The 25460-nt window shown below is 53.1% G+C and overlaps 4 protein-coding genes across 4 annotated transcripts; 3 read left to right on the top strand and 1 right to left on the bottom strand.

The window, feature by feature from the left end:
- Positions 1-7098: 7098 nt before the first annotated feature.
- On the top strand, positions 7099-12981 carry LOC128268144 (uncharacterized). Its single transcript, XM_053005167.1, has 11 exons — positions 7099-7173; positions 7535-7762; positions 7855-7959; positions 11124-11295; positions 11373-11456; positions 11498-11679; positions 11756-11892; positions 12006-12239; positions 12320-12482; positions 12556-12724; positions 12797-12981. The coding sequence occupies exons 1-11, from the start codon at positions 7099-7101 to the stop codon at positions 12979-12981; spliced, it is 1734 nt and encodes a 577-aa protein (XP_052861127.1).
- Positions 12982-13532: 551 nt separating this feature from the next.
- On the bottom strand, positions 13533-15608 carry LOC128266997 (sodium channel protein Nach-like). Its single transcript, XM_053003787.1, has 5 exons — positions 15271-15608; positions 14510-15207; positions 14162-14265; positions 14031-14092; positions 13533-13971 (listed from the first exon to the last, which is right to left on the bottom strand). The coding sequence occupies exons 1-5, from the start codon at positions 15606-15608 to the stop codon at positions 13533-13535; spliced, it is 1641 nt and encodes a 546-aa protein (XP_052859747.1).
- Positions 15609-16391: 783 nt separating this feature from the next.
- On the top strand, positions 16392-20832 carry LOC128266996 (sodium channel protein Nach-like). The gene is made up of 8 exons (XM_053003786.1): positions 16392-16461; positions 16552-16696; positions 16766-17259; positions 17377-17538; positions 17604-17704; positions 17763-17821; positions 17879-18084; positions 20807-20832. Exons 1-8 carry the CDS (start codon positions 16392-16394, stop codon positions 20830-20832), a joined length of 1263 nt encoding a protein of 420 aa, XP_052859746.1.
- A 125-nt stretch (positions 20833-20957) lies between these two features.
- On the top strand, positions 20958-25460 carry LOC128266994 (protein Smaug). The gene is made up of 5 exons (XM_053003784.1): positions 20958-21480; positions 21562-21790; positions 21871-23546; positions 23621-23858; positions 23925-25460. The coding sequence occupies exons 1-5, from the start codon at positions 20958-20960 to the stop codon at positions 24685-24687; spliced, it is 3429 nt and encodes a 1142-aa protein (XP_052859744.1). The 3' UTR covers positions 24688-25460.

Genomic DNA, 25460 nt, shown 5'->3' with positions numbered 1-25460 from the left:
GTTGGTGGAAAACAATGGAAAACAGCAAATCGTAGCTCGTACGCAGACCGAGTGTCCGGTGGCGAAATGGATCGAACTGTGGCACCGTGCGAAGCCGTACGTGCAGAGCACGATAAAGCTGGCCACGTGTTTCATCGAGACGATGCTTCTGCTGTGGGTGTCATTCACGCGTGCCTGCCTTCAAATGTGGCTCCAGATACTGGGCTCGGACCGGTGAGTAGTGCGTGTCACCACGACGACGATGCCGATCGAGCTGATTACCTTCGTTTGAACAGTTCCGCCGTGGCGATGTTCCTGTTCTTCTGCCTGTCGCTGTTCTTCACGCTGCTAACCAAGCCGCCCGTCTCACTGTCAAGGTGAGCCCGCAGAGTCGGAAGTCGGAACTGCCAGATTTTCATCGTAATGAGCGACAAACCCCCTGGCGCGCGCGATGACCCTCGCGCGGGACAGATAGATGCGTCTGCGGAAGACCGACTAGTGAGCATTCCGAAGAATTGGTCGTTGGAGTTGAAATTATTCACATTCACCCTGGGGATTTAAATTGGCGCGTGCCCGACGGACCCGTGCGGTATGGATCGTTCCGTGGTTTCGGGCTTTCCACGCGAACAATGGGCTGAGAACAGCGGAGCGGTGCGTGATGTCGATGGCCGTTCGCTCGACTGACCTCACGGATTTTTCGTAGACGCAAGTGTCACGAACGACGGTGTTCTACCGATGGCTGAGTCAGCCTCGTTCGCTCGATAGCCAGTTCCCATAACTAATCGGGCATCGGGACCCACTGTTAGCGTTAAATTAAAGGAAATAAAAAGCCACCTCGGTTCGCCGCCCGAGCAAGGGTTATGGAAAAGCTGCAATTGGACCGATGAAAAAAACACTGCCCCAGCGGTGCGCTCTCTGCCCTGTGCAATGGCCAATCTGCAGCACGGTTCCGCTCGGTGGCACGATAATTAATATTTTCCGGTCAGCGTCGCCCACGGGGTCAGTAATAAGCGGCATCCCAATTTCAAGGCAGTCCGCCCGCCCGCCAACGATGAGCCAGCGAGAACGAGAACAGAAGCCTTTACCGATCGGTGATCGTAGCTCGGAGTATGGCGGGCGATCGTTTCGAGCGGCGTGAGCGACTTCACTGGGCAGATAAGTTGTGTTTTATTATGCCCTAGGCAAAGAAGTCTGTGGTCAAATAGATTTTTCAGAATGTTCAGTTTATAGAATAATAAGGATCTTTTTCCCAACGAATTATCAAAGTTTTTAAATTCCCCTAAATAAAATCCGTAAACTACAAAACCTGGACCAACATTTTGTTTAAGTTTCATTGGGGCTGGGAGATACGGGCTGGGAGATACGTCCTGCTGTCACAATGAGACGGCGACTGTGTGAAAAATAAAATAATTTAGAAGAAAATAAGTCGCCCCGGGAGCGACCCGATACGGGCGAGGGCGAAAAAAGTGCCATCGCGCCACGATCGTAAAGTTCTGATTAGAAATTTTCCCATCGTTCATTACGATGGCGAAGATGATTCGCATTAAATTGCATCGCGCCCGGCCAGAATGACTTCTCCTTTCGACGCAGGGTCGTTGTTTTTTGTGGCACGGCACTGGACTGCAGCAAACTTCTAGTAGTGCCACCAACTAGCGCCGGCGTGGTCACCATCGGCATCGGGTTCTTTTCTGTTGTCCGGTGGGTTATGTTTTTGCACCCTTCGTAGGTGCGGACGGGTTTGCACTTGGTTCCCTTTCGCTGCTCACCATTCGCCCGGTATCTGGTCGAACGCATCTCGTCCACTGGCCCGCGGTCGGCTAATTGATTCATCAACGAGCTGATAAACGATAGCCCGGCAAAGTTGTGGCCGTTGAGTGGTTTTCGTTGAGCTCAAATTGATCCAAAATTGCCTAACCTCTCCGCAGGGGTCACCGACGGCGCGGCTTACGCCACCGGTTGGAGCCGCTGGTAAATAATGCGATCGTCTTCGATGACGGATTTGAGTTTGATTTGTCAAACGTGTGACGGGAGGGTCTGACCTTCCGTCTCTGTCCTAGGGTCTGACTTCGTCTAACGCAGTCTGCCTATCACTGCCCGAATTTCAATGTCAGGATGCCGAGACGCCTTTCGGCTGATGGCTCCAAAAGCAATAAATCAAATGAGCGGCATACGTTTTGTAACGTGTGCGATGGGTAGAAAATTTATACCACTCGGGCCGGTGGTGCAAAGATCGGTGAATGAAGTGGAAAGGACAATTCCACTCCCCAAAAAACCCACCTCCTGCATCGCGTAGAGTCTCTCGTCGTGGGGATCCGAAGGAAGCGATCGTGAGAGAAGTTCGATCGTCAAGGAAGTGTTGCGCAAAAAGGATGACAGATGCACACGTGACGCCAACAAAAGTGACGGTCCAGCCGAGATGGCAATGAAGATTTACGCGCGCGCTTTCCTAGGTCAGCGCCGCACTTTGTCACGCGAGCGTGAAAATGTGGACCAAGTTTTCTTCCTTTTCTGCACGCTCAGAGCTTCTTTACGCGATGCACGGTGTTGCCGGATCGGATTACCATATATCTTTGCCAATACCGAAGCCCATTGACTTAATTCATGCGCGTTAGCAAACACTGAAGTGAATGTTTCGGCCACTTTGTAAAGATTTGCTGAATCACTCACACTTTTTCCATGGAAAATTATTTTAAATGAATAAAGAGTTTAAATTGGAGGACGAAAAAAACATTCTTTACAGAAATTCGCAACAATATTAAGAGACCACGCCACATGTTGTTCATTTTGTTGTCCAACGATTCGCGAACCACCATCGCGACGCATCCGCAGACTCGCCATCCCAAATGTCCATGAAATGTGTATTCCTTTATACTCATCCTTCCTGTTTGCCTGCCAATAAAGCCATTGCCATCTCTCGTTCGGCACCTCATCTCGAGGCCCATCACCTTCTAGCCCATCATCATTTTCCACCGCAATCGCAACGGCTCAATCCCACCACCGACGCGGCGCGTCCGATTAGTGGCGCTCCGGTGGCCGCTCCGTCTTCTAGCGAGCTCGGGAGGGGTTTTCTTCGCACGAAGCCGCCAGCTCGCTAGTCAGTTTCACTACGGCAACGCTCGAGTTCGGAGGCACCTCTTTTCCCGATCGAAAATAACGGCCGATCGTCCGCTGAAGATCGGGCGCTAACCTAACGCCCTAAAGCCAACGAGTGAACGAAGAACTTCAACGGTCGCGACGGAGGCGACGAACCCTCCCCCGGGCCAATATCGGCGGCCAGCGGGCCAGCGATCTTTGGGCGGCGCTTTGGGACGGCTGCAGTGCTGCGGTTGTGTAATAGTAGTACCTGACCAGCGACACGCGAACGGAGTGCACTGAAATAAAACGTGTGAATGGGTGTGAATAAATTAAGCTTAGTGAGTTCCCATTTATTGCCTCCGGACGGGACGGGGTGCCTCACGGCTCCACGGTTGCCGGCCACTGGCCGGTCGGTGTAACAACGAAGGACGTCAATGAAAAGTGAAAACGTGCACCGTTGGGCTCTCGGTTGCAGTTACCTTTCGGTCGCCCGATTGGTTTAATATTGATTTATTGGACTCGAACGTGACGACGAGCAGGAGCAGTACGAGTGCAATCGTGTCCGGACAGAAATATAAAGAAATAAAACACCCCAACAATGATTAGGTTAACGGTTCTGGGGTGAATTTCGAAGGAGCCACACAAAACAAACGACCGCATCGTTTGTGCAAACAACGGAAAAGCGAGACAGAGACACAATAGCGCACCCGGTAGCGGTCCCAGAAGTGGTACGGTGAAAATGTTCTAACGTGGTGCCTAACTGGGGGCGGCTGCTAGTGCAACGGTTCCGACAGGAGAACAAACATTCCCCGTCACGGTGTGGTGCGAAAATCGGTCCGTGTGTGAGCGCGCGCGTTTGGGCGAGGCGAGTCCGTTGCTGCGTTCTGATGACACCTTCTGCCGGTGCCGCCACAGCTGACGACGTTTAAAAGACAATAATTTCCATTCTCGGCTCAACCGCGACGCGCCTGGCTGGGCTTGGGCGTAATTTGTGGAACCGGCGTGACTGGGCCAAGAGATTGAGACGTCGTCGCCGGTGTCTCACTGAAGCGGATTACCCGGTGCTGCGCCCACCGGTGCAACGGGATTAGATTGGGGACCCGAACGCGGATTGCCCCTTTCGCAGTGGCCGCGGCTGGTGACGATCACACCGCATCGATTCGCCGCGAAATGACTCAATTTATCAGGTAAATCAATGTGGTCTGTTCGGGGTTTATTCTGGGCTCCGATGTCCCTCGGAAGGGAATGTAGAATATTTTCACAAAACTTCTAAAGGAATTCCAAACACGTTGCCCACATGTTGTCTCAAACCCATCACTTCCGCTGTTCGACTTTTGCTATCCCAAATTAAAATCTTGAGGACGCTGTACACCGTAGAGCACCAACTACAGTTTTAATGGCCTAATGGCGCAAAAAATGCTGCATAACTAACCCAATAAACGGCCAAAAAACTTACTGACTTAGAACGCGATGGGTTGGATCCATTCTAACAGTACTCTCCCCCAAAAACGGGCCTCAAGAATTTTGAACTCACTCCGTTCTAGTGCCGGTAATGCACCGACCCAACGTGGTCCATTTTAGACCCGCACACAGGGAACGAATTTTTTCTCCCACCGATTTCATCGTCGTTGATCGATGAGTTTCGATGCTCTGCGCTAGGCCAGTTAGGCCAATCATGTGCGATTAGTTTTAGGTGGTACGTCTTCACGTACGTACGAAACACTTTCGGACGCGGAATATGTTGTAGAATGTTTTTTGTGTGTGTTGGCCTTTTGCTTTTCAGTTTAACAACCGCTTAACGGCTTCAACGAATACTTAAAAAATCAGAAAATGATACTATTCTCAACCCGTCGTAGCCCGTGACAATGATCGGAAAAGTGTCGGGCCGTCCGAGTTTGATCAACATTAACCTGACCAACCTGATTGCGTCCTAACAAGATTAAAGGCAGGCCGCCCTTGGCCGGCAAACAAAAAGCTCTAAAAACTCCGGGAACAGCAGCGACGGAGAGTTTGCTGAACTTTGATTGCCCCGGTGCACACCTTCGGCACGGGCAGATGTTGCACTATCATCAAACGATTGGCGCTAACGTAGTCCCCAACCCCGACTGCGCCTGCGCTGAGTCGCGCAACGGAAATGAATTGAAACGGCGGTAATTGAAAAACATAAAGAACTTGCGCCCCGTGTCCCGGTCCCGGCTCGGGCGTGAAGAAGCATCAGAAAGCCACCGGCCGGCGGGCCAAGTTCAGCGCGGGCGCCAATCGTAATGGTCAGGCCATGCGAGGAAGACGCCACACGCCGTTATCGTGGCAGGAGGTCCACGAGGGTTTGTTTTTACCACTTCCCTTTAATCAAATTGCCTCGGAAGTAATATCGGCGCTACAATCCTGATACTTCCGGGAGTCCACCGTGTGGTTGTTTCGTTCCCTTCGCATTGGGGTCGCTAGCAGTTTTCGCAGCACTGCATCTCTCGTGCATCAGGCCGCCTGATTGCCGGTACCGATTCGGAGCCGGATTCCCACCGCCTCGCGATCTTGCCCGTTTGCCGCGCGGTATCCGGTTGTCGATAAAATCGGTTCTCCCGCGGGAGAGCTCAAATTATCCGTGCCGTGCCACAGCGCGAAAGATCGGTTGCATGTTCGGGTCCGCACATTCTAGCATTTGCAAGTGGACCACAGCGCGCGCAACCCGCCCATTAACACCCGCCTGTCCTGTGCTGTCCCGAGGGGTACGTTCTGGTGTGGCGTTCCCACAAGAGGGGCCGCATCGAAAGGATTAGGTAAATTACCTGGCGCAGCCCGCAGCGTTGCACTATTTTTGCATTACGATAATCCGAACCGAACCCAGGCAGGCTGGCTGACCCAGATATGGGTTCCGAAAAAAAAATCAGGCGAATCGCTTCCGGCTCGCGCTCGCGAATTAATAGGACCTATTGCTGGGGTCCCCTAGAACGCCATTGTTACGCCATTGCGGCCACCACAGCGCGAGCGATAAAACCGAAGCTTTTTATAGCCGGCCGATGGTGGTGCGCCCCTGTTCTAGTTGAGCGTTGAGGGCGCGCGCGCGCGCTGAGAAAACTCCCAACACCTTGAGACTGCCGTAATTTGTTCCGTTTTATTACGCGGATGCGGTGGGATGACGAATGGCGACAGCAGCGCACCGTGGGTTGGCCACGGTGAATTATGGCAGGGTTGGGGGACGCACAGAGCCGGCAGGAAGCAGGTCAAACCACGCCGACCGGAGCCTCCAGTCGCTTCCTGAGGCAGCGGTTCCTTGCTCGACCGCGAAAACCACGCCGGTCGAGCCGATTATGTCGTCGGCCCAGAAGTCCCCCAGAAGCCCGCCCGGTTTCCGATGGAAAATTGTCATGCCAAAGTGGGTTCGAATCCTGGTTGGACGTGGCAGGGCCTGGGTCTCCGTGCGCCCCAGAACGTGCACTACCGAGCCCGTTACGTCAATGACAGGGGCGCTATCGATTCGTTCGTTCGAGGCTCGGCCGGGTGGCCTATGATTGATTGCGATTGACTCGATCCCAGCATCCGCCGGCGGCCTCGTGAATAATTATCTTCCTGTGCAATTTCGCATTTTTACGCTGATCGCGCTCCAGTTGCTGTTGCGGGACGTGGTGCGGGACGCAGAACACACAATGCGCTCCCTTCGGCATTACCGGCGCCACTCGGGCTCGAAAGTGGCGCTGAGGCGCATAAAAAAAGCTTGGATAATATCCGCCCCGAATAAAGCCACCGTGGCCACGGTCCCATCTTTCGAGCGAGACCGGAGGGGGAGGAAAAAGACATCAAAATTGATGTCCATCCAGGCGGGTCACGGATTCGCCATTCTCGCAACCACCGCCGAGCTGCCGATGCTCGGTCCATGCACAAATCCGTGCGTACGGCGCCTTATCGCGATCGCTGATCGCTGCTACCGACCGACTGGCCGACCGATCGCCCTCAGTCCGCAGTCCGCCAGATCGTGGCCGACCGTGGCGGTCAGTGAGGAGCAAGCAAAAAACAGAACCACCGAAGAGGAGTTCAAACAGATCTAATATGCCAAATATTTCTCATTGTTTCAGATTACATCACGCGGGCCGCCATGCTTTCATCATCGTGGCGGTGGCACAGGTGAGTTATTAGTTCATGTCGAAGCGTACCAAAGGGGGGCCACAACGACCACATACAACCGCGCTGGGCGGTGTGCATACACCGGGCGCATCCAGCCGTGGCGGCCAGCCGTGGAAGCCGAGGTAGTAAGCGCCGTCACCAACAGCCTCGGCTGGTCGGCTCATCTTCAAAAGCTATCGGTGGCGTCTTGGAGTGAAATCGAAAGCAGACTGCGCGCGTGTGTGTGTGTGTGTTGGTGTGTCCAGCTATTACTGGCCACCTGGCCAGATGGTAGCAGGATGCCGGTTACATGATAGACCCCCCCCGGGGTGCAGCTCAAGTGGACTAGAAACAGGAACACTAACCTAATCTCTTGTTGCAGGTCGTCCTGTTAAGTTTGCTGGCACAAGGAGCGTCCAGCATCACGACGATCTCTCCGGTCAGCTTTCAGCCCCACAACGGGTCGAGTGGGGGGTCTGGGAGCACCCACGACCTGGCGTCGGCCGCAACCGCGGCGCTGACCACCATCAACGTGGGGCCCGGTGTCAACCAGCCTTCGACCGCGGCACCGAAAGTGCAACGCAAACGGGGTAGCATCAGCGGTGGAAAGGTACGTTGCTCCCGTGCCTTTCCCGTGTAAACACGGAAATTCCTTTCCGCAATCTAACGCCACCGATGGTGTGTCTTGTTGGTCAATTACAGAAGAATGTCGTAGTCCAGCCGCCAGCACCCGGACCGCCGCCACCGTCGGGCCCGGACAACGGTAACAACTCCCGTGAGGCGCTGTCCCACGAGGGCAGCGAACCGGTAAGTCACCGCCCACAGCTGTGCCATAATCTGTGTCACTGCTGCCGTCACGGCCAAGGTGCCACCGATTATCGAATTAACCGCGACATCGCTCGACGGTCGGACCCCGGCGGGTTTCCCACCGGCCGGCCGGGTAGCCACTTCGTGGTGGCATTCGGCGTGAAACAACCAACTCACGCTGCGTTGAGTTGGGAGTTCCTTCCCGCCATCTTCAAGTCCGAGGAGATGGCCAGCCACAGATACTTGGCGCAACCGGTGCGGAACCGGTGGGTTTTTAGAGTGCCGGTCCCAGACCGCCGAAAAAACTCGACCAGGAGGCTCACATAATGCACCCGCCCGCATCTGATTAACCCATTGTCGATCGCCACACGCCGCCCCACGAATGGGCAATAAAAGCAAAAGTTTATTGATACACTTCTGCGCCCAGCCCAGGGAGTCGAGCCCTCCGGTCGAAACAATCCGCTTCGGAAGGAGCACGATTGAGAACCGGGCCACCGGGCGGTTAGGCCACCGCGGTCGGCATCGATTGCATAAGCCGCCCTCTCCGGGAGTTGGTTCCACCGTCCCGTTGCAATTAGTGAGCCGGCCGAAGACGCATATCTTAGTTCCGGTCCGGTGGGTTTGTGTGTTTTACTAAGCTCAGGCACGCGTCTTCGTGTTGTGCGGGCTCCCGGCTCGAATGCGTTCCCGCGGGCCAGTCGTTGGTGGTGCACCGTTTAGTGTCTTTGTGGCAACAAGCTTTTTTTCCTGTGTTTCGTGGGCAAAAAAACTGTAAACCGAAATCATGTAAAGTAACAAAGAAATGGAAAAGGCTACTGCACCTGAAGTGTTTCAAGTTATGTGGGTTTCAGTGGCTGGGAAATTGGGTACCAGTCGATTGTCGCTACTGAAGACTTCAGTTTCTTATCGAAAAGTGAAGATATAATGTTGGGGAATAACTATCATCTATCATTGATATAAAACTATTAGTAGACCAAACCTTATTATTTAAAAAAGAGCAACAGTTAAAAGGAACAAAACCGAGTTGAAGCTGGGCCCTGCGTGGTGAGATGCTAGTTCTCACTTGTTGTCGCTTCTCATCTCACTCAATCGCCGGCTCCTTCAATTTAGTTGATATGCTGATTTTCTTCGAACAACCTCTAGTAACACCGGGAGCCACCGGTACTTATACATTCTATTATGCGCATATTCTCTTGGCCATTTTATTATGAAAATATTTTATTTGCATTTAGTGCAAGCCGTTGAAGAGTTCTCCCATCGTAAGGTTCGTCTCACGCTGCCATGTGTTCCTTTGAATTTAATGTTGTTTGGTTTAGTGCGACTGGTGCTGAACGCCCCGACGCGGCCTGGTGAATCCACCACGAGAAAATTCTGACGCTCGCTTGGAGCACCCGCATCTAAATTACCATCTAAAGTGCTGCATTTTCCGATTTTCGATCGGATGGATTCGTTTCGGAGTTTTAGTCGCGCCGGAGAGCGCGAAGGATGCCTTCGGCAGGGACTAACGGCACCGCCAACGGTTAATCTAAGCTTGCCATTCGCTCGTACGTTGCAACTTTGTGTCAGAAGTCGGCGCTTGATGCTTGTAGTTTGATGAAATTTGCGTAGCGCCGTTGGCTTTGTTGTGGCCAAACTTGTCATTGTTTGCCGGGGGCGATGCGTGCGGAAGTCAAGCGTTGAATTATGTGTTTGACCCCAACCGTCAACAAGGGGCCACGGGGCATGTCCACGCCAAACAGAAGCCGCCCTGCGGGCTTTGCGAGCCGCTAATGAGCAACTCATTCGCATTTCCGTGCCGGAAACCCCCGATGACCCCGGTGGCTGCGAATGCGCGTCAACATTCGCACCACCTCACACAAGAATGGCGGCCACGTGCGCGTTCTGCCCTCAACTACGCGGAGGACCATCCCCGCGATGGGGTGGACCCAGAACAAGACAATCATCTGGCAGATCGAGGTGCCAAACACAAGCTTCAAGTTCAGCGCAAGATTTACGGTACAGCTAAAGCTGCTGTCTCAGCAGACGGGTGGCTTCGGAGTGGTGAGCCTAAGCCAAACAAAAGAACGTAGACCGCGTAGCTAATTGACCACGCCACGACCCGCTTCGGGGTAACCCACCCACACCGAGCCCCGGGCCCGGGCGTGACCTCGGGCTTGTGCATCGAAAATGAAGGTTTCGGTGCTATTCTGATTGGAAAGATAAATTTGTGGATGTGGAAAATTGGCCAACGACCGAAGATGGCGCCGGACGCGAGAGCGAGACCGAGGCACGCGGACTTACCGCTCAGGTGGGTTCGACTTTCGGTTTCGCGGCCCGTCATGCGTGTAGGTCTCCGCCGGTCTCGACGGGGTGCGTGCTTGGGCTGGACCGCGACGACTATTGTTGGTCCAAAATGGAGCAGCCTGTGCGCCCACAACCAGCACAGCCTGTGCCTGCTGTGATCTGCATTAGCAAAGAAGCCCACCGAGCCGTCCACAAAATCGCGCTCGCTCACTCGTTTGAGGTTAGGGTCACTTAGGGCACTCGAATTTCGCACTCCGGCAAAAAGCCAATCACCTTTTACAATATATATTATTATTTCGTGGCGGCCATTCGTGCATTGGGCTGGCTAGAGAGAAAAAGAGCGTCGGAAAATGTGCCATCAATTTCACGCCCTACCGAGCGAACCATTGCGCGGTGCACGCGAAGGAGCCCAAGGTCCGGTGCCATTTAAAATGCCGTTTGCCACGGGGATTCGCATGGGGTGGGGTGGAATTGGAAAACTGTTCCTGTCGCAATATCCTGCCGTGCCGGCTTTCGCGGCTTTCGACAGGTCGGTAGCGAGGAGGTAGACATCGGCGTGCGAGGTCGGCCAGCGCCCGTTCACCGCCGAGCGGCGCACGACATGAGCAATTAATTAGTTGTTAGGGGCAATAAAACCCCCCCGCTACACAAACAGACACAGTCAGCGTCGCGGCCGTTCCGCGATTGTGGGCTGATAGTGATCTTGATTGCCAGCTCCGAGCCCGTCGCGCCCAGCACGTTGTCGTTTAGGCTAATGACAAGTGGGCGCTATTTGGGGATCTTCAGAGCGCCTCTGCTGAAATGTTTGATGAATGACGGTGGCCAAGCAGAGTGGTGCGCGTTTGCTTCATCACCCCGTTCTGTCCTCACTCACTGCGCAGGTGGTCTACGTTTCGGATACATCCGGCTACATACCGCTCACCTCGCTACAACCGTCCCATCCGCGACTGCCACCGCCGGCATACGGTGGGGACATCGATGCGGCCTGGCGTCCCGATCCCTGGGACAGGGACTACAATCGGCGTTACCGGTTCAACAACACCCGCGTGCAGCGTAAGTCACTCTTTCGGGGGTTCTCACTGCCGGTGTGTCGGGGTGCTAATCAACTCTCTTGATGATGGATTCTGCAGATATCGAGGCGGAATGCCAGGATGACTATATGAAAATTCGTATCGGATTCAACGGATCGTTCAGCGGGCTCCTCTACTCGTCTGGTAGGTAACCCTGGGCCTGGGGCTCGGTGACTGTTCGATAGGTTCGCGGCTAATCCGTGTCGCATCCATTCATTCCGTTGCTCTCTCAGGTTACGCGTACGATCCAGACTGCATGTACATCAACGGTTCCGGTCGGGACTATTACGAGTTCTTCATCCAGTTGAACCGTTGCGGAACGCTGGGAAAGAACGCGATCGGCGAGGACAGCCGCAAGAATCCAACGGTACGTGTCCTCGCCGGGCAAAAGTGCAGCATTTAACGTCATTTAACACACCCACCCGCCTTCTCGCCCACGCTAGAAAAACTTCATGTGGAACACGGTGACGGTGCAGTACAATCCGCTGATCGAGGAAGAGTTCGACGAGCACTTCAAGGTGACTTGCGAGTATGGCTACGATTTCTGGAAAACGGTGACATTTCCCTTTCTTGACGTCGAGTAAGTTGCGCTGGTCCGGAAGGGTGTCCCCCGGTTCGGTTTGACCTGCACCACTAACCGAGACACTGCGCGCACACTCCCTGTTCCGTGTTGCGCTTCACGCTTTTCCGCAGAGTCGCAACGGGAAACCCGGTAGTGTTCACCCTCAGCCCGCCGGAGTGCTATATGGAGATCCGGAACGGTTACGGCACCAACGGTGTGCGCGTAACGGGACCGGTGCGCGTCGGCGATCCGCTGACGTTGATCATTTACATGCGCAGCAAGTACGACGGCTTCGACATTGTGGTGAACGATTGCTTCGCTCACAACGGGGCCAATAAAAGGATCCAGCTGATCGACGAATATGGGTAGGAAGATCGAACACTATCGGGGGCTGGGGCAACAGATCGATTACGGTTCCCCTTTTATCCCCCTTCCTCTGCTACAGGTGCCCGGTGGATGATAAGCTGATCTCACGGTTCCGGGGAAGCTGGTCCGATACGGGCGTCTTCGAGACGCAGGTGTACGCGTATATGAAAACGTTCCGCTTCACAGGATCGCCCGCCCTGTACATTGAGTGCGATGTTCGCATGTGTCACGGACGGTGCCCGGTAGGAATTGCCACGGCCGTTGGCCAATGACCCCTGTGCTGACAGAGTTTGACTTTTCGACGTTTGTTTGCAGAGTCAACCTTGTCATTGGCGAAACTTGAAGGGTGTCTCGAAACGTGAGGCCGTTCAACCGAAGGTCAACAGCACCCTGTCGGACAACATCAGTCTCTTCCAAGCGTTGCGTGTGCTGCAGGAGGAAGACGATGACGCCCGGACCAAGAAGGAGTCGGTCACCTCGGCCAGTAAGTCATCGAGTTGCGGTAACCCGCGCTCTCTGTGATTACCGCCAATGATGATATCTTACGTTTCCGCAGAGCCACAAGACATGTCGGAGACCTGCATGAAGACATCCGTTCTGTCGGCCCTGCTGGCGACCTGTTGCGTGCTGCTGTGCGTCCTCGGTGGCTCACTGATGGCTGCCTGCACCAAGCTGCGCTACCGCAAAAAGGATGCCGCATTCTTCGACAACTACGTAGGCCACAAGGCGCAGCTCGATTGAACGGTCCGCGGTGCGGCCCGCCGAAACTGATCTATAGATGTAGCCGATAAGGAATCGATCGTTCAAACAGATTCACAAACTTAGTTAAGTACCAGTAAGCGGTAGGTTAAGGCTGGGCGGATCGTACTCTCTAGGCGCGGCGTCGGATGGACGCAGATTGCCATTGCCTCCGCAAAACGGGAGTGGCACATATTTTCGTTTCAAACACCCATTATCACCCATGATGCTTATCACCATCAGCTTAAACTTATAGGCTCATCGAGTGTAAATAAGCATTTCAATTGCCGTTCCAATAAGCTTTACGATTTCTTTCTCATCATCACTGCGACATTCACTGAAGTCTGAAGTTGCCTCAATGTCGTTACATTGATCGCTAAGCCCGCTCTTTAATAATCGATACGATCATCTTGCCTCTGTGACAGAAGAGTGCACTAGTGTTTAAGAGTCGCCACATAACAGATCCGGCCCATCTGCGCGTAATTAAACAATAGTGTCGTGTAAATAAAAAAACATTCTTATCCTTACGGTCCGAGCTGGTTCGGGATCGGATTTCAGTAAATGAACGCCAGACTTTGGTGTTGGGGTAGGCTTTTCTCCGAACTTCTCATCCCAAGAAGAGCGGTGTTACGGACGATGTCCTTCTCGCGGGACAGTAGCTTATGGGGACGCATAAAGTATCCCTTCCCGTAACGCTGCGTACTGTACGGTGATACATAGGGACGCACAGTCATCCGGCGTCCCTGCGGTTGCTGGGGTTGCTTTTGCGATCGCTTCGAGTGGGCCTTGTATACGGTGAACGGCTTAACGGTGAAGTAGTACAGCAGCTCCACAATGCTCAGCACCGAGCCTCCCATGCAGAGGCCGAAGATACCACCGAACGTGGCCACCAGCGAGTCCCAGGTCATGTAGGCGTCGCGCTTATACTTGACGCAGTACATGTCCTTAAAATGGACATTCAACGTGGCGTACATCGTAACGTCTCTACCGCCGCTGGAAGGACACCAAAGCCAAAGTTTGTATGCCATCAGAGAGTTTCGGATTGTACTCACTAATTTGCGGACTTAAACCTTGTAGTCTGCCTTTGGCTAGCGATCGTCTGCACGTTGTAGTTCTGAAACCAACCAAACAAAACTTTTAAACGCTGTTACGGCAACAACCAACTAGAGAGAATCCGTATTACCAACACCGAGCAAGGAGGCTTACAGTCGCAGTCCATTCCGAAGTGCATGTCCGAGTGATCCGCATCTGGTAGCGTGTCCGTGCGCAAACTGTAGAAATATCCTGCTAGTGACGGAAAAAACGGAAAGATCTCTTTCAATAAAGGGACAGCACGTAACTCACTCCTGGTTCAATACGTGCTTCTGAAGTACCGCAAGCACTCCACGTTCTTAAGGGCACAAATCATAACGTCTTTTGACTCTTCGATCACTGCAAAGTAAGTAGTACAAAATTATACAACAAATTGCAATCGAACCCGTGTGGTTACCCATCTTACTCAGGTCTACGAAGTAAAATGGAATGCAATTACATAGGCTGATGATGGTTCGGAGTCGACACTCGGAGAGACAAACGTTGAGATTGAAGTTTTCGTCCCAATCGTCATCGTCGTCCTCTTCCGGCAGAAAACACTTGCGCATGGCCAACGGCACCTGGCTCATCGTGCTGCTGCTCTCGATCGGTAGCGGAATGACGGACATAACCACATCCCAGCCCGGTTGGGCCACGTGCTCAAAGTCCGCATCGGACGGGAAATCTTTTGGGTCGTGCACGTAAATTTCTGCCCCATAGAACGACTTGGTCGGGGCCATATAGGTGTCGGGCTGCACATCGATCAGCAACGACAGGCCCACGTGTCGACCCGCTCCCGAGAGTCGCTTCGCACGGTACGACACCTCGGTCTCGGTCGGTGTGCTTTGATTATCCTGCGCGATCAGCGGTTCCATCGTGTCGTCCACGTTGTACGAACAGCAATAGCCGTTATCGGTTCTCGTGCGCCGAATAATCTTCGGACACGGTATCTCCACCCCGAGCCAGTAGCACACTTTGATGAGCTCCGCGCAGGGTTGGCTTAGCTCTAACAGCAAAGTGCCCGGATTCCATCCCATCCGACCCAGAACACCTTCCAGCTCGAGAAAACTATCGTTGACCCGCTCAAAGTTGACCAAACTCGCCTGGGCTATCAGTAGACCGGTGGCGTTCGCTTCGCTCAACCCGAACTCCGTCACACTGCAAGGATACGACACAGAACCATCATTCCGCACCGAGCACTACGAGTGTCCTGCTCCTTACAGCCTATCGATGATGGCGTCTGCCTTCTTGCTGTCGATTTTGTTGACATTACAAACAGTGACCGCCGGGAACGGGATCTTCCAGATCGGATAAGTCGTCGTTTCGATCGTCGTTATCGTTGGAGTGTTGCGGAAACGGACCCACGCGATCATTCCCATTACGGTCGTGAAGCCGATGCTGACCGCGCACACCAGCAGCCACATCAGGCGCAACAATCCCCCTTTGTGCGCCCCGTCCTTACCGTACACGTAGCGTAGCCCGTGCAAGGAAGTGTTTTCACAGAAGTTGCGGAAAATGGCCCGGACCGTTTCCCACAAGGCGACCAGCACTTGTTTCATCGTTTTGGTTGACACTCACAACACGAAGACACGTTAAATTGAGGGTTCCCATTAGAAGGACCTTGTATTTATAGGTGAGTCCAATCAAACGATGTTTCCTGGGATGCGATGTGAATTAAATATGGCCACGTGGAATATGAATGCATTTCCGTAATTTGCCAATTCGTCCATTGCATGTCACTCGAGTGGCTCGAATAGAAGATGAGAAATGAAAACCACCAGATATGACACCAGACAGAGAACTAAATAGATGCCTATCATGTGAATGAATAAGCAGTGAAATTAGCATGTACGGAATGCACCATCCACTCAGAATGGAGCAGCGAATACAGCTAGAAATAAAGATAATTCGTAGAAATAATTAGCAAAATGGGTGTCACGTTTACCTAGTCGAAAGCCGCCTTATTTTCTGGATGAAAAAATGAGGTGTGAAAATTTACTTTTACTGTTTGTTGATCGAACCTTTAAACCTTGGACTCTACACAACATTTGTTGTGCACTCTGTCCGCATGTTTATTGTTAAGCATAAGCCGACATGCTTCACATGCCGACACTTCAATTAGTTTATTAGCCCTCCCAATATTATTACAACTCCGTTCCATTCATTGCCAAGCGTTACATCAACCAAACCGACTCAAAACCGAAGGGAACGTTTCCCCACCACTGTTAATAATTGATCAAATATGACCTATAAATACGTCCGAGACTCCCTTTTTGGGGGAACTTTTCCCATTGAAAATGGGTTTCTGCAGGCGAGTTCTCGAAACACTTAGGGTGGTGGCCATGGCAATCGTACGCACGTTCTGGATCTTCTGTGAAAGCTCATCCCTCCACGGACTACGCTACATTGCAGGTTCAGGTCGAGAAGGGTGCCTTCTGCGGATCGTTTGGAGCGTGTTTTCCCTAGTGGGACTAGGCTTCACAGTGTCGCTGGGATACTCAGCATGGGAGCAGTTCCGCACCAACCCGACACTAACCACCATTGAGACAACAACGTTCCCCGTTTCAATGATCCCATTTCCTTCGGTTACGCTGTGCAACATCAACAAAATACACTCTGCCAAAGCGAAAGAACTCAGCCAGCAGCTGTAAGTATCGAGACACATCTGTTCTAGGTATTGTGAGGCTATCATATCTCAAGTCATTTCGAAAAACAGAATCGATCTAGGGATGAGTGAAAATGATACCGTAGATCTGCTGGGCGCCCTGCCACGTCTGCATGATTATCGTCCGGTCAGCGATCGGGTTCTGGAGTTGGAACAGTTCCTTCTGTCCAAAGGGTACGACGCAGAGCGACTTGCGTTCGAAGTGGCCCCACCCTGCGAAACGATGATGGCAGACTGCTTCTGGCTAACTCAACCGGTGCCCTGTGCGAAGGTGTTCCGAAGGACGAAAATATTCGCAGGCTACTGTTGCTCGTACAACGTGGATCAGTTTCTGGAACCAATCAACACGCGAGCAGGCGATCGGGATGCCTCGGAAAGCTTGTATGTAACCGGGATCGGCAAGGGCGAAGGACTTTCCGTGCTAGTCGACATCGGGGAAAGCTATTACACCGCCCCGCATCGCTTCACGTACGGGGTAAAGGTGTTTGTCCACCAGTCTTTCGATATACCGGATGCCTCAGACTACACGGCGATCGTACAGCGTGGTATGGAAACGGATGTGTCCGTGTTGCCCGTGATAATCTCCGCGAGTCCGGCAATGCGTGCAATGCCCGTAGAACGGCGAGGATGCGCGTTTGATGGGGAAAAAACTATAACCGCAGCACTGCGCTACACCCACAGTAATTGCATGAACGAGTGCGAGCAGCGCCATTGGCACCGGGTTTGCAATTGCGTTCCGTTGTTCAAGCAGATTGTGGAGTTGCAAGTTTTGCGTGTCCCGGTGTGTGGCTTCCGCGATCTACCGTGTCTGTTGCAGGAGAAAGGTTTGCGCCAAGAAGGATGATCTGGAATGATTACATTACAGGACATTCTATTACCTTCGTTTTAGAACACACCCTATTTACATCGGAGTCGGAAAATGTTACCACCCCGTCGCTGTCGGTATGGAAGAACGTCAAGTGCCACTGCTTTCCAAGCTGCACCATAGAAGTACGTGGCATAGGGGATCAGTGTCCAGCAATTATTAATATTTGTATCTTTCCGATAGAAAAATGAAGTGCTGTCCATATCAAACTCTATCGCCTATACCGAAGGCGATATGTTTGCGTAAGTATGCGCTGCCGGAAATGGGTGGACGGTACCTTCATGCGACTGCTCTTGCAGGCCAGGGATCAACTTTTCCGCCTACGGTTTGTTGCACGTACATTTTCGATCCACGAACTGTCTCAAGTACCGGCGCGAACCATACCTGACGTGGCAATCGTTGGTGGCCACTTTCGGGGGTATTTTTGGACTGTGCATGGGCGGATCCATTCTGAGCGTGCTGGAATTGTTGTACCATTGTGGCATCACACCGTTCGTCGTGTACGGTGAGTTAAGGAGAAGATTAACAAACAAGGCAGCCCCGCAGACCGCAGCGGCCGTAGTTCGTATCTAACATCTGGATTTTCCTAGCCGTGTACCGATCGGTTACTTTCGACGCAACGAGGTCCTGGCTAGGGAGATGCAAAACGTCCGCCCGGGCTGGTGGGTGGCAAAAGATCTGCATATCGTTAGCAAACAGTGGCCCAAACGCTACACCGATGAGTTTAACAATAATAATAATATAATATAATATATAATAATAATATAATAATAGTAAAGACTCCCGCGCCTGCAAGCCGGGCATCGGAATGTGTTTTTTTGCCAATTCAATTTTGAAAGAAAATATCGGTCTGCGGACGATTCGCCCCAGACGGCGTGACTGTGCGAACGTGCTCCTGTTGGTGCTGTCATCAGGCGAGCTGCTGTCAACGGAGTTGTCAGTTGCGCAGTGAAGGAAAAAAGCACGAGCTTTGCAGTAGCAGCAGCGGAGAAGCTGAACTCTCTTGGCCACCGCCGATTTGTCTGTGCGTTGTGCGTGCTCGGGTCGGGAGAAAATTGACGGAATTTTCCGTCGGACACACGCGGTGGCCAGTACTGGAATCCTGTGCAGTACGGCACCCGTTGTTTTATTTTCGTTCGTCCGTTCGATCGCTCCGTTCCGTCCGTTTTACGTTCCCTCCAAAAACGGGAACCAAAAAGTGTGTGTAGCTGCTCTCTGCACCTGATGTGAAGCGCACGGGCGTATCACGATTTCCTAATTTTCCACCCAGCTGTGTGTCTCTGCGCGTGTGTGCTCGTGTGTATGTATTCTTTGTCGTGTCCTGACGCGCATCCGAGTCCGATTGTCTCTTTTGTCACAATCGATTCGAAACGGATGACACCTTCGCCGTCGCGATTTGGCGAAATTCCTTTCCTCGTTGGTGCAACGCAAAAAACCGACGCGACGCGAGAAGAAAAGTAACGGAATAGCGCGGAAAGGCGAAGACACGGGGTAGTAGACGCCCTGCACACTACGCGGGCGGCCCCACAGCTGCCGCGCGCATCCTGGGCTGGGCGTCGGAAGTGCGCGCTCCTCGGTGCGAGATGATCTAGAGGTAAGCGGCGAAGGTAGTAGTTGTGCGTGTGCGTCAGTGTGCCGCTGAATAGTTCAGTTTCTGGGGGGGCCACCTTCTTATTTTTGTAATGTCTCCTCAAACAGGAAGTTGTCAATCAAGCACGGGATTTTTTGTTTTACCTCTTCACACCTCGCACTATTCGCGGAGAGGAGGAGGTGATGGTTGTTGTCCGCCATCGCGATTGGCCGTCGCAAATTCTACGCAAAATGGGAAGCTGTGGAAGGTAACCAAACTTCTTGCCATGCGCCATCTCCCCAATACGTACGCTTTATGCGGTCGAAGGATACGCCGCCGGTGCTGAGAAAAAGTCCCCAAAACCATCATCCAAGCAGCGTAATGTGGAAGTGTCGGTCCGCGAAAACGTGTCTAGCTCTCGAAGCGGTCGGCGGACGTCATTTTCGCGAGGGTTCATTATCCTTCGCGGCCGAAAAATGGCGCCGACTGGGCAGCAATGGCCTTTTCAAGGAAGCTCCCAAAATGGAACCGAACAAAATGACGTGGATCAGCCCGTTTGGCGTACAAAAGGCAAAAATGGTCGTCTTAGTAACCGACGAAAAGATGAGGAGTTCGTGCTGCTGCTCCAATCTGACGCCACTTGTCGTCATTGTTGTGTCACCCGATTGCCGCCGGTTGCCACTTTCTAAACAAATCTCTGTTTTGTCTTACACGAGCGCCGGCCGTGGATGTGTGTTTTTTTTGGCAACGGAATTGTTGCCGGCGTCTCACGCCCCGGATCCCTTAGTTTGAAGGGAAAACTTTCCACCGTTCGTAGCATGCTGAGTCAGTTTGTTTGTCGGTCGACCTTTCGTCAATCGTTCGACACACGGCAGGCGGCAATCTATGGCCAATCATCTGCCTAAGTCTGGATCGATCGAAGCAAGAACCGGGCCGGATGGGTTGAGATGGCGAAAACAACTAGAGTTTCGCAACGAAAACCAAAACATCGATAAGAAATGATCGCCAACGGGAGATAGGACGCGAACCGAGTGTGTGCGCGGGACGACGACGGCCATGATGATGATGGCGGTGATCGGTGTGCCGATCGTTGTCAGGCATTTTCTTCTCAACCACCGTTTACGTCTTCGCAATATTTAGATGACCGCCAAATGTGCACTCTCCGTGCAGGTGTGTGTGCGTTTGTTATCCCTGCGTCAACCAACGTGACCCACGTCTCTAGAGGACGCAGCGTGAGGACGGCGCCAGAAAGGATTCCTCTGCACTTTTGGCGCTACGCACGACTAGAAGCCGTGGGTAATGTGTTGCGGTCGGTACTTGCGTCGACCGACCACGACGTTTAAGACACAATGCCCTGTTTTGTGCCGCTTTTGGGATGAATTATGAAACCCTCCTCCTATGCGCGCCTTCTGACGCGTACCGGCGCTTGACCTGATTTATGTCTAATTTCGGAATTTTACGCAAAACCTCAACCACGCACGCACGGGACAGATGACCGACTGTGGGGTCCGTCCGGGGGGGTATGTTCCTATGTCCCGATCTTTTGTAAAAATTGCTTACTTTCTGCGCTGTAGGTCGCAGTTATTTATACCGTAGTGGGTTGGGACCCTGAAGACCCTGATGTCTAATGTTTGACTTTGTTCCGCTCTCGTTTTAGATACCAAATGTGGCAACGATACGTAAAACAGAAAAGCTGAAGCTAGGCCGCTGACCAGCTGACACACGATCTCAACCAACTTGCCAACACGGCCTCTCTCCGCCTGTCCGCCGCCGACCGACCGCTCACAAACAGCCCCTCGTCGATTGCAATGAAATATCCAGGCGGTAATCCTTCCACAATGTTCTGTGAACAGGTCAGCACGGTCACGTCGTTGTTCGAGCAGTGGAACGACTGCGAGCGAACCGTCGTTCTCTATGCGCTCCTGAAGCGAGTCCCGTCCGTAAATCTCAAGTTTCTGCAGGTGTCGATCGACTACAACCTTGCGCAGAATTGCCCCAGCGAGGTGAAGCTGCACGAGCTGGAAGCACGGGCCAATGACACGACGCTGCTCCGTATGCTGGTGCAGAGGTACTACCAGCTAAGTGGTGGTGGCCATGCCGCTGCTGGTTCCTCGCTCACCGGAGGGCTGCAGCTGAATAATAACAACAACAACACAAACAGTGTGAATAACAATCTCAAAGCCCAGCCGGAGTCTGCGTCACTGTACGAGCTGCTGAAAAAGTCCATCACGCATGGTCCGTCGGGGCACCACCACCACCAGCACCATCATCTCGTCAGCAATAATCTCCTGTCTCCGTCGTCCAACGAATCCTCCGTATCGTCCTCGTCCTGTTCGTCCACTGCATCGTCCTCGGTAACGGCCACCATCACCTCACCGCGCATGGTTCCCATGGCGTTGCGGTCACAGAAAGTCGATGACCACGAAGAACGCCCTCCGGAAACGATGGAAAATATCCTGAAGGACATTCTAAACTATCTGCCGCTTCTGACGCCGGGCAATGATGTTGCCAAGAGCATGTACATGTCACTAATACCGGGCGCAGTGGAGGACGCGTGCCGACAGCTCGTGCCCACCGAGATCGTCCAGCAGACGCTCTCCTATCTCCTGATCCATCCGGCAATAACCAACGATGATCGCAGGTAGGCATATGCCCAGAAGCGGCAACGGCTAGGTCCAAATGCTGACATGTCTTTCTATTTTGCCCCAATACGATCTCTAGAATTCTGAGCTGCTTGTTGCGGCACTTGGAAGACTTCATTTCGACGTCTTACGTGCCGGCCACTGGTGAGCGGGTTCCCGCCTCCGTCGGCAAGGGTCGCAACTATTTTCAACACAACAACAGCGCCACCGTTGCAGGTGGCAACGCACAAGGTCCGTTTCTGTCAACGACGGTCTCCGCGGGAGCGGGCAAAATTCCGTGGCAACATGGCACGCTTGGCATACCGGTGCCACCTCCTTCGACGCATTCGTCGACACACTCATTGACTCAAACGCAGATGGTGCCCTCGGGTGCCTCGCAGAAACACTCTCATTCCTCGCTGACGACCGGTGGCACATCGCCACACCCAGCCCCGTGCCAGACGAAGGCCACAACGGCCGCAATGGGTAGAACCGGCAGTGGCGTGTCGAATTGGAACTGTACTTCGTCCAGCTCGTCGAGTTCCAGCTCACCAACCAGTTCCAGTTCCTGTCTCGATAGTGCCGCTTCGCAGCTCCTAAAATCGTCCACACAACATCCGCCACCGACGATTAGCGCCGATTTTGGTGTTGTCCGTGTTCAGCAGCACCGCACGGGCACCACAGCGGCGCTGATCGCCTCTAGTCAAACGGGCACAGGAGTCGGGCAGCAGCCGGAAGCATCGCACCCAAACTCGTCGGTGATCGCCGGCAACGGGTCCACTACGGTGACCGATGATCTCATAACGGCGGCAACAGAATCCCTGCTGTACGATTCCCCGACCGACGACCATCACGTGTCGTTCAGCAAAAATGGCACCGAAATCTTTGACTACGATTGTGATTTCGATCACGAAGACGAATATAACTATCTGAGGCAACGGAATACGGCCAGTACCACCGCCAGTACCGGTGGCAAAAAGTTGGTCTCCTTCAACAGCAACGTAAGCAACGATTTTCTATGCGTTCCGCTGCTGCTCAATGCCTACGGTGGTGGTGGTGGAACCTCCGGCCTCGACCATGATCTGGATGGTACGCTGATGAAGACCCGTCGTTCGAACAGCCTAACGACTACGCCTTCGTCGGCCCTGTCCGCGGCAATGATTGCCGCCAACTTCGGCGGAATGCCGGTTGGTGGTGGCGAGATGCTGTACGCACAGCAAAAGCAAAACAACGAATGTTTGTCGGCCGAGAACCTGACCAGCCTGCAGATGCTGCAGAATAAACCGCGCAGCTTTTCGCTCACGATGGAGAGTCCCCGGTCGTCGCTCACGTCCAGCGGTTCCGATACGCAGCTGGACGAGTTCAAGCACCACCACCAGGGACCGGTCGGTCTGATGAAGCTGTACGGTGGCCAGCCGAACCTTGGGATGTCGAGCATTGCGCACTGGCTGAAGAGCCTGCGGTTGCACAAGTATGTGTGGCTGTTTTCGAACCTCACGTACGATCAGATGCTCGACATCACGGAGGAGTACCTGCAAAATCTGAGTGTCACCAAGGGGGCTCGCCACAAATTGGCTCTATGCATTCAGAAGCTCAAGGAACGCTTCAGCGTTCTGCGCCAACTGGAGAAGGATTTACTCGGCGGCCAAACGGCGGGGCCACAACTGGCGACGGTTTTGGAGGAACTGACGAACATCGTGCTGACGCCGATGAAGCCGATCGGTATCGATCAGCGTGAGGATGTTGCGGGACAGTTCGTCAAGGTGTTGGACCTTGGTAAGGATCGACCGTACTCTGGGTTTATACTAGATCGCAACCCCCCAATGACGCTTTCTTATCCGTTCTTCCAGTGGGTTCAATAATAGTTCTGCGACCGATCAATAGCCAGCAGGATGAAGAGTACCTGAACATATTCCTGTGGATTCTCGAGCGTGCCCTGCACAACGATGCCTTCGTTGCGCACTTTGTCCAGATTAAGGACCACAAGTACAAACTGTCGAAGCTGAAGATGCAGCTCGCACCAAAGAGTGGTCATTTTCCGAAAAACCTCACTGCTGCCGGTGTCAACAGCAGTATCAGTAAGCCGAGGTAACTTCCGGCCGCGTTCGTTCGTTTTGTGCGCTTCATTCTGACACCAGTTTTGTTCAATTTTAGATGGCCCGTTAATAACAAACACAAAAGTGGTGGTGTGCTGAACGAACCACAAACCAAACCGCACCGCAAGAGCTCGATTCCGTACTTTCTGCCTCCGGGCGGGCAACTTCAGGGATCGACGGGGCAGCAATATTTCCACCATACCGCGGCCAGTAACGCCAACGGTAGTACGGCCAACTACAACAAGAGCTCTTCGTATCCCAGCTTCGTTACGACACACGGCAACGGGGTATCGCTGCACGGTATGAAACCGATGGCCACCGGTGGCGGTAGCAACAATTCGTCTCTGCCGCAGCAACAACAACCGCACCAAATGCAGTATCCCCATGCGTCGGGAATTTCCAATCACCAACATCCGGCCGCGGCAGCATCGTCGTTGCAACCACCGGCCATGCAGCATCCGAACTTTATGTTCCACCGTCACTCTCTCAGCAACATAACGCCCCACGGGTCCGGCTCGCTGGTGCCTCCAGTATTCCTATCGAACCTCAATTCCGTATCGGCCGAAAACTGTAGCGGGGCCGGTGGCGACAGGACGGCACCATGTGGACCGGCAAGCAAGGCGAGTTCCGGGTCCTCGATGAACGTCCGGGGTGTCGGTGATCGACAGAATGATCGTGGTGTGAAAAGCAATGACAGCACCGGCGGCATTGGTGGTAACAGCAGCAGCAACAACAACGTTGGCCACAACAACAGCATCGGCGATATCAACACGCGGCTCGAGTTTCTCTGCCGCCAGATGACGGAACAGGCAATCAACTAAGCGAGGTTAGTGGCCCCCCTATTTGTTGTGCATTCTTAGCGGCGCTGGAATGTCGGAATGGCGTGGTGAGGCATTGGAAATGGTACCAAAAAACAAAACAAGAAAAAACGGTACGATGTGATCGTGATCGTGTTGATGATCGAACGGTGATATGAGCGATCGGGCCAGAGGTGTTTAGAAATGATCTTAGCATAAGGCATATATGTAGGCGTGTGTTTGTGGGAACGAAACGACGTGCTAAAGTAGCACCGATAGGGGCGCAATCCTTGGGCAAGGCGGACCACTAGTCGCGCGCCCCTTTTCAAAGCAGCATTGTAGATGTAATTATGTTTTCGATGTAGTTTTAGGCACAGAGCAGGCACATAGGCCGAGAAAACTATTGTTGTTTTCCTTGTTTATGTCGTATAGCTGTTGAAAAGTTCAATTATCAACCCCCCCAGGCGACGAGAAGGTTTGTCCGTTGAGCAGTGTGTCCTGTGGGGCGATTTTTCGCTTACCGGAACAGAGCGCAGTCAAGCACAGAGAGAGAGAGAGAGAGAGAGAGCCATTTACCTCCATTTGAGTTCCGTTGAATGGATAGCACACGAAAGCTGGTCTGGTAATAGTACCGCATGCAGTACCGCTTAGTAGAGCTCCGTGTTTTCGATGTTGGAGTTCAACGATAGGGTTGAGTGTTAGTCTTTTAAGCATGACGCACGATCGGTGATCGTAAGCGCGACGAGCCGCATCGTTTCGAGAAGAAACATATTGCGGGGACCGATCGATCGATCGAT

This window comes from Anopheles cruzii, chromosome 2, assembly GCF_943734635.1.
Source record: "Anopheles cruzii chromosome 2, idAnoCruzAS_RS32_06, whole genome shotgun sequence".
NCBI lineage: Eukaryota > Metazoa > Arthropoda > Insecta > Diptera > Culicidae > Anopheles > Anopheles cruzii.
This window is presented reverse-complemented; position numbering and strand designations above follow the sequence as displayed.

Excerpts from the sequence above, each read along its gene's own strand:
- LOC128268144 (XM_053005167.1), top strand. The coding sequence starts at position 7,099 with ATGCCAAATATTTCTCATTGTTTCAGATTACATCACGCGGGCCGCCAT. Across the intron at positions 7,763-7,854 it reads GTAGCATCAGCGGTGGAAAG|AAGAATGTCGTAGTCCAGCC; the intron begins GTACGTTGCTCC and ends GGTCAATTACAG. Across the intron at positions 12,240-12,319 it reads CAGCTGATCGACGAATATGG|GTGCCCGGTGGATGATAAGC; the intron begins GTAGGAAGATCG and ends CCTCTGCTACAG.
- LOC128266997 (XM_053003787.1), bottom strand. The coding sequence starts at position 15,608 with ATGAAACAAGTGCTGGTCGCCTTGTGGGAAACGGTCCGGGCCATTTTC. Across the intron at positions 14,093-14,161 it reads AGCCTCCTTGCTCGGTGTTG|AACTACAACGTGCAGACGAT; the intron begins GTAATACGGATT and ends GGTTGGTTTCAG. Across the intron at positions 13,972-14,030 it reads AGGTTTAAGTCCGCAAATTA|CGGCGGTAGAGACGTTACGA; the intron begins GTGAGTACAATC and ends GTGTCCTTCCAG.
- LOC128266996 (XM_053003786.1), top strand. The coding sequence starts at position 16,392 with ATGGCAATCGTACGCACGTTCTGGATCTTCTGTGAAAGCTCATCCCTC. Across the intron at positions 17,539-17,603 it reads GTGTCTGTTGCAGGAGAAAG|AACACACCCTATTTACATCG; the intron begins GTTTGCGCCAAG and ends CCTTCGTTTTAG. Across the intron at positions 18,085-20,806 it reads CACACCGTTCGTCGTGTACG|ATACCAAATGTGGCAACGAT; the intron begins GTGAGTTAAGGA and ends CTCTCGTTTTAG.
- LOC128266994 (XM_053003784.1), top strand. The coding sequence starts at position 20,958 with ATGAAATATCCAGGCGGTAATCCTTCCACAATGTTCTGTGAACAGGTC. Across the intron at positions 21,791-21,870 it reads ATAACCAACGATGATCGCAG|AATTCTGAGCTGCTTGTTGC; the intron begins GTAGGCATATGC and ends TACGATCTCTAG. Across the intron at positions 23,547-23,620 it reads CGTCAAGGTGTTGGACCTTG|TGGGTTCAATAATAGTTCTG; the intron begins GTAAGGATCGAC and ends CCGTTCTTCCAG.